Below are 13,726 nucleotides of genomic sequence, written 5' to 3'. Positions count from 1 at the left end.
CGGGTCGGAATTTGAGACTGGGCGTGACGTCATGCGCGTTCACGGCACGCTCACCTGGCTATGTCTGGCAGGTTTGTGTATTCGCCGCCATTCTCCGTAGAAGATGGATTCTAAGAGACCGGCTTGTAGTTCATTTCAAACACCAACGCAAACTCCACGTAAGATAAAAAAAAGAAAACTTTTGTCTAGTGCAAAAGACAACCTCTGGTTGCAGTTTCGCTTGCCGCCAGAGGGGGCATAGTTCTGCAAAAACTCAGAGACTTGCGCAATGCACCTTTAAGTAAAGTGTTACCCAAATAATTTACCATGTATAAGCTAAGGGTCATAACTGGTGTCTGCCTGTAAGTGTAATATTAAAGCAATGGTGCTATATGTAGCTATACTGTAAAAAATGTCAAAGCAAGTCTCTTGTGTGTCTCAAATGCTGCACGATATTATCTCTTCACACGCATCAACATTCTTCATAACTGTTAAAGTCTAAGTGTGTTTCAATCAGCTTGTGTTTTGATGATTGTTAGTATATGTTTGAAGTCAGTTCCCTTTCAGTTCGGTCACGTTCGACGTAGTCATACGTACCGTACTGATTTGGATCACACTTAGGGAGCCTGTCATCTTCGAGTATTGTTAAAATGAGCCAATGCACATAGGCGTGCGTGAATTGCATCTCGCGCTCTGCCCCACAGCGCGGGTATAAACACGGAAGCGGATGCACACACCACTTGTCTTTCGCTTCGGAGCCGATCGGTGTCGATGTCTCTGATTGAGTGCAGTTGTTTACAACGAGCGAATGTGTTGGTGTTCTTCTAGGAAGACTCTCCCAGTGCTGATGGTTCTACAGCGCGAGTGTAACGGTGATCGCGAGCTTTGAGCTCTCAACTGCTGTTTTAACAGCATCAAATTTCTGTGTTTGTTGATGGTTGGTTAGAGGGCGGAAAAGTGAGTGCTTCACTGTTTCAGTTCACTGTTCTGTGTTGCCGTGGTCATTCCCCTGTGTGCTCCGGCACTGGTGATGGGTCCCATTCCTGAAAGAGCAACATGGGTGCATTTGCATCTTTTTCAAGATGCCATTCGTTACACTTCAGTGTTTCTGAATGTGCGTCTGTCGTTCACGCAGTCATCGCATTCCTACTGGCGAAGGATGCGATTGAGCCGTCCCTCCAGCCGATATGAAGACTGGCTTCTGAAAGTTGCCCGCACTTCATTGTACTCAAGTAAAGGTGAGTTACGACCATCTTGGATCTGTGTCTCTTGATTTGGGCCCTTTTTCAAGCTTCCGTTCAAGTTACAAACACAGAAACGCATTCCCAATGCTCCATCCCCAAGATTGGTCTGCAGCGTTCGACCTGAAGGACGCGTACTTCAGATCTCTACCCTTCCGCAACGTAGGCCATGCCTGTGCCCTTGCGTTGAAGGGTCGAAGTCTCAGTACAAGACCCTCCCTTTGAGTGCTACATAGCCAGTTGGGTCTTCAGGTCAACTGGAGAAGAGTAAACTCGGCCATGGACTGAGGATCTCTTTTCCGGTTTGGAGGTGGACTTGGTCTACACATTCCTCACCAGGAACGGTGCTACATAGAAGTGAGAAGGGGTTCCACTTAAACTTTCAGAGGCTTCTGGGGCATATGGTAGACGCAGCCGCATATAACCAGCTTCCTCCATATGATGACCGCTTCAGCACTGGCTTCATGACTTGAGTCCCAAGGTGGCCGTGGCAGAGCGGCACGCTCCGTGTGTTAACGACACCCAGTCTGCCGCCAAACTCTCAGCCGTGTTCAGACCTTTTGCTTCTCCGGGCCAAAACGCTCCTAGAACAAGTGTCTGCTAAACACCAGCCGAGGGGCCACGTATAACAGGCATGTAGTAAACGGGGGTGTCTGGGCGAACCTACCACTGCATTGGCATCCATTGCCTCGAGTTGTTAGCAGTTCCCTTGCTTGATGCAGCGGCTCAGCAAGCTTGCACTGCTCAGTATAGCGACCGTTGCTCATACACTTCCCTCGCATGTCACAACTCGCCCGCCACCTCCTCCTATGGAGTCAGAAGCTTCTGAGATTGGTTCTTTCACTTTTAAGTTCTGACCTGCTCAATCGTGCCACCCACAAGGCCTCATGCCAGCCTCCAGCTGTTTTTGGATCACTTCGGGGCCGCACAGTTACATCTGTTGCCTCTCCGAACTCGTCCCCTTCCAGTAGTTTACTCCCTGAAACAAAGAGACACTGGCATACAGCTGACCACGGGGCCTACGCAAATGCGCTTCCCCAGTGAGCCTTCTTGCACAACATTGTGCTAGTCAGGAAGGAGAAGGGGCAGGTCTCTTAGTTGCCCTGTAATGGCACAACTGGACCTCGTTCCCCCGAACTTATGCTCCTCTCGACAGCCCCTTCTTGACCCTTTCCTCTGAGACATCTCAGGGACGGGGCATCATTGGCACCCGCACCAGACCTCTGGAAACTCCATGTCTCGTTGCGGAGGTTCAGCTATCTACTTTAAAATGATGTATATACCATCACTTCTGCGAGAGCTCCCTCTAAAAGTAAAGAGGCTTGCTTACGACCTGAAGTGGAACCTGTTGGTTGTTGGTGTTCTTCCCACGGAAGACCCCCGAAGGTGTTTCGATCACTTCTGTGCTTCTTTCCTGCAAGATGGATCGGAGCGAGGGCTGTTACCCTCCACCCTCCACTGTTACCCTCCACCCTCAAAATGTATGTTGCCTTTATTTTAAACACACAGCATGATGCAGTGGATCTAATCCTTAGGGAAGCACTTCATTGTCGGGTTCCTGAGGGGAGCAACGAGACTGAATCCGCCTTGCGGATATATACCTTCCTGGGACCTATCTCTGGTGTTACTGCACTCAGAGACCTCCCCTTGAGTCACTGCAGGCAGCTGAGTTAAAAAATCCTGTTTTTAAAGAAACAGTACTCCTGCTTGCTTGCCTCTATCAAGAAGGTAGGGGACCTGCACACATTTTCGGTCAACGAATCGTGCCTGGAATTCAGGCCGGCCAACTCTCACAATATCTGAGACCCTGGCTTGGATACGTGCCCAAAGTTCCTACCTCTCTCTTAAGACGGGACCAGGTGGTGAGCCTGCAAGCGCTGCCCCGGAGGAGGTAGACCCAGCCCTGGCTTTTCTCGGTTCCTTCTGCCTTGCAGTTTTACAGGACAGAATGCAAAGCCTCAGGACCTCATCCTGCTCTTGTCTGTAACAAAAACCAGCAGAAGAGAAGGCTGTTTCCATGTTGGCCCACTGCAAAGTGGTTGCCATCATCTTGGTGTGTTTATACCCAAATATGATTGACAATTAGCATACAGTTTGGATTGGCGGTATGGTTCCGTTCTGGGCGAGAACTCCCTGCGCATCCATGCAGCCTAGCATGGATAAGAGCAGGGAGAGCAGCAATAACCCCCCTTGGGGTAAACAGAACAGAACCTGAGAATACAATGTCCCACCCATTATGCGTAATGACTCTGCATAATTAGCCATTCATTCAGGTGTGACACTGACTGAGCCAAGAATGAATGCAAGGACAAAAGATATATTTAGAAGACTTATATTGACCATTTAAGATTTTGCTTACATCTATCTTGTAAATATGTTTTGCTATTTTATTAAAAAGGTTACAATTTCAACAATAATTACAATTTCAACAATATTTCAAGTGTGCTCCTTCTTTGTAAAAAAAATGATTATAGCCCTACATTTGATCATATGTATTAATTAGTTTGAATATAGCCAACATTGGAACAGCTAACATCTTAGTTGATGACTTTATTTTTGACAAAAATAGTAATATCTATATCTATATATATATCTATATATATATCTATATATATATATATATATATATATATATATATATACACACTACTGGTCAAAAGTTTTAGATCGGTAAGATTTTTTATGTTTTTAAAAGAAGTCTCTTCTGCTCACCAAGGCAGCATTTATTTGATAAAAAACAATAAAACAAAACAGTATTATTGTGAAATATTATGACAATTTATTTATTCCTGTGATCAAAGCTGAATTTTCAGCATCATTACTCCAGTCTTCAGTGTCACATGATTCTTCAGAAATCATTCTGATATGATGATTTGATGCTCAAAAAACATTCATTATTATTTTCAATATAGGACTATTCAGATAGGACTATCTCCACCTCAATATGCGGGAGGATCAGGAGGCTTTTGTCTAGGAACTGGAATGTGGCAGCAGTAGTGGCGTTTTCATGGGGATCCCAATCAGTACGGTACGTCTGACTACATTGAACGTGACCGAACTGAAAGGGAATGTCTCGGTTACGTATGTAACCCTCGTTCCCTGAAGGAGGGACCGGAGACGTAGTCCCGTCGCCACTATTGCTGGACCACCGCTGACTCCGAACTCCGCTCGGCTCCTCAGCGAAAACAAGTGGTGTGTGCATCCGCTTCCGTGTTTATACCTGCGCTGCGGGGCGGAGCGCGAGATGCAATTCACGCACGCCAATGTGTATTGGCTCGTTTTAACAATATTCGAAGATGACAGGCTCCCTAAGCGTGATCCCTATCAGTATGGTACATCCGACTACGTCTCTGTTCCCTCCTTCAGGGAACGAGGAATACATACATAACCGAAATGTTCTCCTCAAATTCAAATAGGTGTCCAACAGAGGAACCACAGGTGTAAAGAATCACATTAACTAGCAACATCATCCACTTACCACAAACAAACACTTACAAACACAATACTGACTGTGTTGTTTACTCTATTGTTTTAGCATTTCAAACTTCTTTTAGTCAGATGTTTTGCTTGAAAAATTTGTACATCCATCCATCCATTTACCAAACCGTTTGTCCTCTGTAGAGTCACAGGTATGCAATCCCCGCGTCTCGGGTCAAAGGCAGGGAAACACTCTGAATGACCAGTCCATCCCAGGACCAACACACAGACATACTGTACACTAGGGGTGTACTGGTACACAAACATGACGGTTCGGTACGCACCTCGATTTAGAAGTCACGGTTCTGTACAGCAGGGGGGAGAAAACTAAACACAAAATTGCTTCTTTCTTTTTTTTATTAATGGTGTTTTGTTTTTCTTAACAAATGTGCCTCTGTGTTGAAATAAATTCAATTATTGTAAAAAATGTCTTAGGGATAAAAAAATTATCTTAGCTAATGTTGTAGATTATAAAGGGAGCCCTTACTTACACATTACTATTAAAGGTTAAAATTAACAACAGAGCACAAATTGTTAAATTCAGTTGCCATTTATTTTTAGATATAATAATCAACACTCAAATAAAAAAATAAAAACATGTAAATTGCACATGAGGCAGGTTTTGCATGAACGTCTAGATCTAATTATAAAGAACATTTTCTACTCCAATTCATTTTTGAAATATAATAATTTACACAGTTACTGTCATAACTTGTTTCCATGACAAATTTATTTAAACATACATTAAATGATCAAGACATTACTAACAGGTTAAGTAAATATAATGAGTAAGCTAATATAGTGCATATACAAAATGCTTCTCTCTAGAGTTAATTTCTCAAGCGAACTAACCTGCTGTCGACACTAAATGCCTGAGGTAAATTTAATGCTACGTGAGATATTATTCTCAAGCTGTTTTTATTGAAGTCTTTCCGCAGTTGAAACACTGGTGGATACATTACAAGTAAACATACCAATTGATCATCTCTTCATCTTCAACGCTTTTTACTAATAGCAAATAGTGTTGCATTACCGCACGCCCCCTTCTGGATGGAAGTGTGGATCGCCTGTGACCTACTGTATTCATCGTGTGACCCTATGCACCGAACCGTGATATCCGTACCTTTCGGTTCGGGACGAATACATGTACCGTTACACCCCTAACATGCACACATTCACACTTGCACTAACACCTACATAAAAATTAGTGTCTCTAATTCATCTCTCATTTGTGAGGTGTGAATTTGTGCTATCTTTAAAATAAATGTCAATAAATGAAGAGTTCAGATGCAAAAGCCTCTAAGTGCCATCTGAAATTTTCTTCTAGAATTATCATTTTTAACAAGCTTGTATATTTAAGTTCATTAATTTCACTTAAATGACAATAGGTAATTTCCATTGCCATTTAAGTGAAATTACTGAAATTAAATATACGAGCTTGACAAAAATAATCATTCTAGAAGAAAATTTCAGATGGCACTTCAAATCAATAATTGATCTTGAAATGTATGTGACTTTCTCATTGTCCTCACCGTTCAGAGTGAAGGTCTTCTTCTGGACTGCTCATAGGGACAGAGTCATCATCATTCTCTCCAGCACTCATTTTTAATTAATGGACTCCTGTCAATACACAAATGTAAAAAAAAAACTTTTTTTAGCTGCCATTTTGTGTATGGAACTCTGACTGTAAGTTCGTTTTTTGGTATTCTCCTGTTTGAAACCAACATACAAAACAACAAAAACTATAAAGGTAATATGATGTCATAAAGAATCACATGAGCAGGGTAAGATTTGTGAAAGTGTACATAAGATTGCAAGCGTAAATTAAATTTGCATGCGCAAGAGAAGATTTGTAAAGGTGTAAATCGCCTTTCAAGTGTAAGAAAAACATATTTGCAGCATTTTACTGTTATTCGTAAGTGTAATTCATGCATTTTGAAACTGCAGCTTTGTGCTAACGCAAAATAAATAGGATCTGTATTCTTCTGACTTCCATTTTCCGCGCTTACACTTTTGGCACGTTTTTTTCGCAGAAATATGGCCAAAAACACTGCAAGCTTGTGAACAGCAATTTGCAACCGAAAACAACAGAGTCAGGAACTGCAAAACAGATTAATTGCGTAAAATCAAACTTTGTGTGAAAAAAATTAACTGTTGCAAATGTCTAAATGGCTTGTTGAAGATAAAGATGTGTTCTGGTTCCCGAAATAGCCGAAATTTGTACAGTTGCGTCTTTCTTTTACGTGCGCTTCCAGTTTTGGCACGATTCTCTCACTCATCGAGTTCCCTTTCAAGGGAACTCCCGTTGTGTCGAAACTGACGCTATGGGGGAACGCTTTGCGTGATGACGTCTTGAAGCACATGTCAAATCAGTCCAATGGTGTGGCGGAACGTCAGAGGCGGGTGACGTCACGTACCAGGAAGCAATAAAAGCCGGCCCGAAACAGAAAACGAAAGCTTTCTGAGTCTTCAGTTGCGCTCTGTGTTGAATCTGTCCTTGTTTTTTGGTGTTGTCTGTCTATATCATATATATATATATATTCAGTATGGCGAGCAAGCAGCAGTTTAGAGTGTGTGTCAATCCCTGCCCGCGTTATTTAACGGGAGGTGATACTCACACTCTTTGTGTTGTTTGTTTGGGTGAGGAGCATGCCCAGTCAGCACTCGAGGGTGGTGACTGTGTGCATTGCGAGGCGCTTCCATTGCGTACGCTCCGATCCCGCGTTCACAAATGGATTTATCAGTGGATGTTGAGACGGGCTCTGCCTTATCTCAACATCCTTCTGATAGATCCAGTGCCTCTCATCAGGGTGTGGAAGCACGCGCTGCGGTTTCTTCCCCCCCGATGGAGGCACCAATACTGCAATTTTCCAGCTCTGAGGAGTTGGACGTTGTTAGTATTGAAGCTGAGTCTGAGGATTCGCCACCTCAGTCTCACGCTTTTGAGGAATTGCTCGATGTTGTCACGAGAGCAGTTCACAGATTATCTATTGAGTGGCCAGAGGATAGGCAGGACGTTCGTTCGAAAAGTAAGCTCGACGAACGCTTCCTGCCATCTCGTACACAGCCTCAGCGAAGAAGCCTTCCGTTTTTTCCCGATCTCCACACCGAGGTGTGGAGATCGTGGGGAAAACCGGTTTCATACAGAGTGTATGCACCACAAACATCCCACTATTCTTCCATTCAGAAATATAAAGAATATGGTTATCCGGAGATGCCGAAGGTGGAGGAGACGCTTGCGAGCTATCTCTCTCCAGCAACGGCATCTTCCCTGAAAGCTCCTTCACTTCCCTCTAAGCCAGTAAAATACACATCATCTCTGGTTCATAAATCGTATGCAGCCGCTGGTCAAGCTGCAGCGTGTCTGCATACGATGTCTATTATGCAAGCCTATCAGGCAGAATTATTGGGGGATTTAGAGGAGGGCGGGGGAATTGGTCCTGACACAGTGGCTGAACTACGCAGAGCCACAGATCTGTCTCTCAGGGCCACCAAGGAGACCGCTAAATCAATCGGGCGGTCTATGGCAGCCCTGGTGGCCACTGAGAGGCATCTGTGGGTCAATTTGAGCGATATAAAAGAGAAAGAAAAGCACGTTCTCTTAGATGCTCCGGTTTCCACTGTTGGTTTATTTGGTGATGCAGTAAACAGTGCGGTAGCTAAATATCAGGAAGCTGCTAAACAGGCAGCTGCATTACAAAAACTTCTCCCCCGCCGTTCTTTCATTGAGGCTGCTGAGCGGGAGCAGCCTCACTCCTCTAAAAAGAGCGCTGAACACCGTGCCACTCAAAAACAGAGTGTGTCCTCTCGTGCTCCCCCACAAAAATCTCGGGGACACGGAGGGCGCTCTCAAACCCAGCAGTCTTCGAGGGGTAAAACGGATCTGCGGACCGTTATTACCGCCAAGAAGGCTGCTGGGAAAAGGTCCTGACGTCCGAGGGCTCAGGACAAATGAGGGTAGTTCCCCCCGAAGCAGAGCGGTTAACACCTCTTTTCACGGTGCCCTCAGGGGACCGTTCTGCCAACCCTGCCACCTCTGGTGTTACAGGGCGCAGCGGTCTCCGGCGAGCACATATCTCAAGGTCCACCCGGAAACGTAGTGGCCTCGGGATGCCCGCCCCCTCCGAGGAGGGTGCTAGAGCAGTCTGTTTGGTCGTTCCCTGCCGGTGCGCCGTTACAGGGCGTCGAACCGACTACTCAACAGCAACAAAATCCAGAAACCAGTCTCGAGAGGCTGGTACCTCTAGTAGAATCTTTGACAGCGTGGAAGCTACTGTCAAATGTTTCTCGTTGGGTCCTGCAGACCGTGGAAAAAGGGTATCAGATACAATTAAAAAAACGCCCACCTCGGTTTATGGGGGTCCTGCCCACAGTGGTGGGCCCCGAGCAGGTTCTGGTTATGGAACAGGAAGTAAACACTCTGTTAGAGAAAGGGGCCATAGAATATGTACCTCCCTCCAACAGGGAAACCGGGTTTTACAGCCGGTACTTCATAGTTCCAAAAAAGGACGGGGGATTGCGTCCCATTTTAGATCTTCGAGTTCTGAACGAGTCAGTCATGCAGCTCAAGTTCAAAATGTTAACTTTGAGACAAATCGTGCCACAGATCAGGTCCGAGGACTGGTTTGTCACGATAGATCTCAAGGACGCATATTTCCATATTTCCATCCGTCCGTGTCATTGGAAGTTCCTGAGGTTTGCTTTCGGGGGCAAAGCATACCAATACTGGAGTATGTTTGCTTCTCAAGCCACCAGTGGCTCTCACACGGACATTGACTGCTACACCTCCTCTGTACTGGATTATATCAATACCACCATTGACAGTGTTACAACCCAGAAGCAGATCACCACATACCCAAATCAGAAGCCATGGATGAACAGGGAAGTGCGACTCCTATTGAAGACACGCAACACTGCCTTCAGATCAGGAGATGCACAAGCCTATAGCACATCCAGAGCAAATCTGAAAAGGGGCATCAAAGAGGCCAAGCACTGCTACAAGCTTAAGATAGAGGGACACTTTTCCAACGCTGACCCTCGGCGCATGTGGCAGGGCATTCAGGCCATCAGTGACTACAAACCCTCTCACTCCACCCCCGCAGCCACTGATGTCAACTTCCTGAACGAGCTAAATGACTTTTATGCTCGCTTTGAAAGAGACAACAGAGAAACTGCCACCAAGCTCAAATCCTCAGCTGACCACCCGCCGATCACACTCTCCTCCACAGATGTCTGCAATGCACTGAGCAGGATCAGCGCGCACAAGGCTGCTGGACCAGACAACATCCCTGGACGCGTACTCAGGGCATGTGCGGAGCAGCTCGCTGGGGTTTTTACAGACATTTTCAACCTGTCTCTTGCCCAAGCAGCTGTACCAACATGCTTTAAATGCACTTCCATTGTGCCAGTGCCAAAACACTCCAGCCCGAAGTGCCTTAACGACTACCGCCCTGTAGCACTCACACCCATCGTAATGAAGTGCTTTGAGCGGCTGGTCCTGGCACACCTAAAAGACTCTCTTCCATCCACATTGGACTCACACCAGTTTGCCTACCGTAGCAATAGGAGCACAGAGGATGCAGTTTCCATGGCACTGCACTCTGTGCTCACACATCTGGACAATAAGAACACTTATGCACGCATGCTGTTTGTTGACTTCAGCTCAGCATTCAACACTGTCATCCCAACTAAGTTAATAGCCAAACTTGGAGACCTGGGCATCAACACCTCCATGTGCAACTGGATTTTGGACTTTTTGACCAACAGACCCCAGAATGTTCGATCAGGCTCCAACTGCTCCACGTCCATCACACTCAACACTGGTGTACCACAGGGCTGTGTGCTAAGCCCGTTTCTCTACTCCCTCTTCACCTCTGACTGCAAGCCTGTGTACGGATCTAATTCCATCGTCAAGTTTGCGGACGACACTACGGTGATTGGTCTCATCAGCAACAACGATGAGACTGCCTATAGGGAGGAGATCAAGCACCTGGCCACATGGTGCACTGAAAATAACCAGCTCCTCAACACCACCAAAACGAAGGAGCTCATCGTGGACTTCAGGAAAGTGTCAAGAGGCACACACGACACCATCCACATCAATGGAATGGCTGTTGAGCGTGTCTCCAGTTTCAAGTTCCTGGGGACCCACATCTCGGCGGACATGACCTGGACAACCAACACCTCCAGCCTGGTCAAGAAGGCTCACCAGCGCCTTTTCTTCCTGAGGACACTGAGGAAGAATCAGCTTTCCTCCACTATCCTGGTGAACTTCTATCGCTGTGCAATAGAAAGCATCCTGACCAACTGTGCTACAGTGTGGTATGGGAGCTGTTCTGTTGCAGAGCGCAAGGCACTGCAGCGGGTGGTGAAAACCGCCCAGCGCATCACTGGGACTCCACTACCTGCCATCGAGCACATCCAGAGGAAACGCTGTCTGCATCGAGCTCGCAGCATCCTTAAGGACTCCTCTCACCCAGCCCACAGACTGTTTTCTCTCCTGCCCTCCGGCAGGCGTTTCAGGTGCCTCCGGACCAGGACCAGCAGACTAAAGAACAGTTTTTTCCCCAGAGCTGTCTCTTTATTAAACTCTAACCCTCATTGATCCCACTCCCCTCATATACTGATTGACTCTCCTCTCCCTCCTCACACCTGCCTCCATTTTGTTATTTGTTATTTGCAATACTATAATGTTCATTTGCACTGCTGACTGTTATTACAGAAACAACTGTTTACATATGCATCTTGCACTACTACCTTGACTGGAATATGCTCAATTTGCACTGCCGACTGTTTATTTACAGTACCGACTGTTTACATATACATTTGCAATACCATACTTTAACTGTAATATGCAATTACTTCCACTGCACTTTCACTCGGATAGCTTCTGTCCAAACTTTATTTGCACTACTTTAAATCCATTGTTATACTGCTCATTTTAGCCTAACTTATACATATATCTATTTGTAAAATTCTGTTTATAGTAATAGCCATCTGTATATTATGCTCACATTCTGTTTATAGTAACACCCATCTGTATATATATTCAGTACATATCTATCTGTAAAAATTCTGTTTATAGTAATAGCCATCTGTATATTATATTCAGTACATATCTAGCTGTAAATTCTGTTCACAGTAATAGTTATCTGTATATTATATTCATAGGACAAATCTATCTGTAAATTTTTGTTTATAATAGTATTCAACTCTATATTTATTCAGTACATATCCATGTTCTGCACTTATGGAACCACTGTATATCCTGCACTTGCTGCTATTGCACTTCTGGTTAGACCTAAACTGCATTTCGTTGCCTTGTACCTGTACTTGTGTAATGACAATAAAGTTGAATCTAATCTAATCTAATCTAATATCGAGTTCTTCCATTTGGCCTGGCTTTATCACCCCGCACTTTCACCAAATGCGTGGATGCAGCTCTGGCGCCTCTGCGCCTCCAGGGTATTCGCATCATGAACTACATCGACGATTGGTTGATTTTAGCTCAGTCGCATCAGTTGGCGGTTCAACATCGAGATGTTGTTCTCGCCCACATGAAAGAGCTGGGGTTACGGCTGAACGCCAAGAAGAGTGTGCTTTCTCCACTTCAGAGGACCACTTTTTTAGGCGTGGTTTGGGATTCTGTGTCGATGCAGGCGCGCCTGTCACCGCCACGGATAGATTCCATCCTTGCAGCTGTGAAAAGTGTAAAGCCAGGCCAGCTACTCACTGTCAAACAGTTCCAGAGACTGTTGGGTCTCATGGCAGCAGCTTCCAACGTGATACCTTTTGGACTACTGCACATGAGGCCCCTGCAGTGGTGGCTCAGGACCAGAGGGTTTTCCCCGAGGGGGAACCCATTTCGCACGATCAAGGTCACGCGGCGATGCCTACGTGCCTTGGTTATGTGGAAGAAACCCTGGTTCCTGTCCCAGGGCCCAGTGCTGGGAGCTCCTTGTCGTCGCAAACTGCTAACGACGGATGCTTCCCTCACGGGCTGGGGAGCGATCCTAGAGGGTCGCTCATCTCAAGGTCTGTGGGAAGACCATCATCGTTCCTGGCATATCAATCGCCTAGAGATGTTAGCTGTCTTCCGGGCTCTGAGGAGCTTTATCACAGATCTCAGGGGACACCATGTGTTAGTACATACGGACAACACGTCGGTAGTCGCCTATATCAACCACCAAGGGGGTTTGCGCTCGCGCCCATTGTCCAATTTGGCACGCCATATCCTCTTGTGGTCCCAGGGGAAGTTGCTGTCTCTCAGGGCAGCCTACATCCCCGGGGTACAGAATATAGGAGCAGACACTCTGTCGAGACAGGGGCCGAGGCCCGGGGAATGGAGGCTCCACCCCGAGGTGGTGGAGCTGATATGGAGGGAGTTTGGCCAAGCACAAGTGGATCTGTTTGCGTCTCGAGAGACGTCTCACTGTCCACTTTGGTTCTCCCTCACCATCCAGCTCCTCTGGGACTGGATGCTATGGTACAGACATGGCCGAGGCTCTGCTCCCGGGAGTTCTGGAAAGAGTTTGCAGGGACCGGGTCCATCTACTTCTTATAGCCCCGCGCTGGCCGGGCAGAGTATGGTTTCCCGATCCTGTGTCCCTCCTCGACGGGCATCCTCTGGAGTTACCCGTCAGGAGGGACCTTCTGTCCCAGGCAGAGGGCTCGATATTTCACCCTCGGCCAGAACTGTGGAACCTGTGGGCTTGGCCTCTGAGGGTGCCCAGCTCATAGAGTCAGGTCTCTCAACTGAGGTTGTTGAGACCATTCTACAGTCCAGAGCTCCCTCCACGAGGAAACTTTATGCCCTGAAGTGGAGAGTATTCACTTCTTGGTGTAGTGACCGTCGGTTGGATCCAGTCAACTGCCCAATTGGTACAGTTCTGGAGTTCCTACAGGACCGGTTCACTGCAGGTCTGACCCCGTCCACTTTAAAGGTTTATGTGGCGGCCATAGGTGCTTACCACATTCCTTTGGGTGGAATGTCTGTGGGGAAAGACCCTCTGGTATCTTGTTTCCTTCGT

The 13,726-nt window shown here is 46.3% G+C and overlaps 1 protein-coding gene and 1 long non-coding RNA gene across 7 annotated transcripts in view; one reads left to right on the top strand and one right to left on the bottom strand.

Moving 5' to 3' along the window:
* Window positions 1-13,726, top strand: part of LOC309484284 — a 278,513-nt gene that overhangs the window by 248,859 nt on the left and 15,928 nt on the right. The gene's annotated exons all lie outside the window — the stretch shown is intronic.
* Window positions 1-13,726, bottom strand: part of LOC309484077 (NACHT, LRR and PYD domains-containing protein 3) — a 39,548-nt gene that overhangs the window by 15,755 nt on the left and 10,067 nt on the right. For all 6 annotated transcript variants that reach the window (XM_082150250.1, XM_082150249.1, XM_082150251.1 and 3 more), the window contains exon 3: window positions 6,230-6,317. In XM_082150250.1, the coding sequence (XP_082006376.1) occupies window positions 6,230-6,300 (71 nt within the window). In that variant the 5' untranslated portion in view covers window positions 6,301-6,317. The remainder of the gene's footprint in view (window positions 1-6,229; window positions 6,318-13,726) is intronic.

Source organism: Leuciscus leuciscus (assembly GCF_965113295.1).
Source record: "Leuciscus leuciscus genome assembly, chromosome: 20".
Lineage (NCBI taxonomy): Eukaryota > Metazoa > Chordata > Actinopteri > Cypriniformes > Leuciscidae > Leuciscus > Leuciscus leuciscus.
The sequence above is the reverse complement of the archived record's forward strand: the minus strand, read 5'-3'. Positions and strand labels throughout refer to the sequence as shown.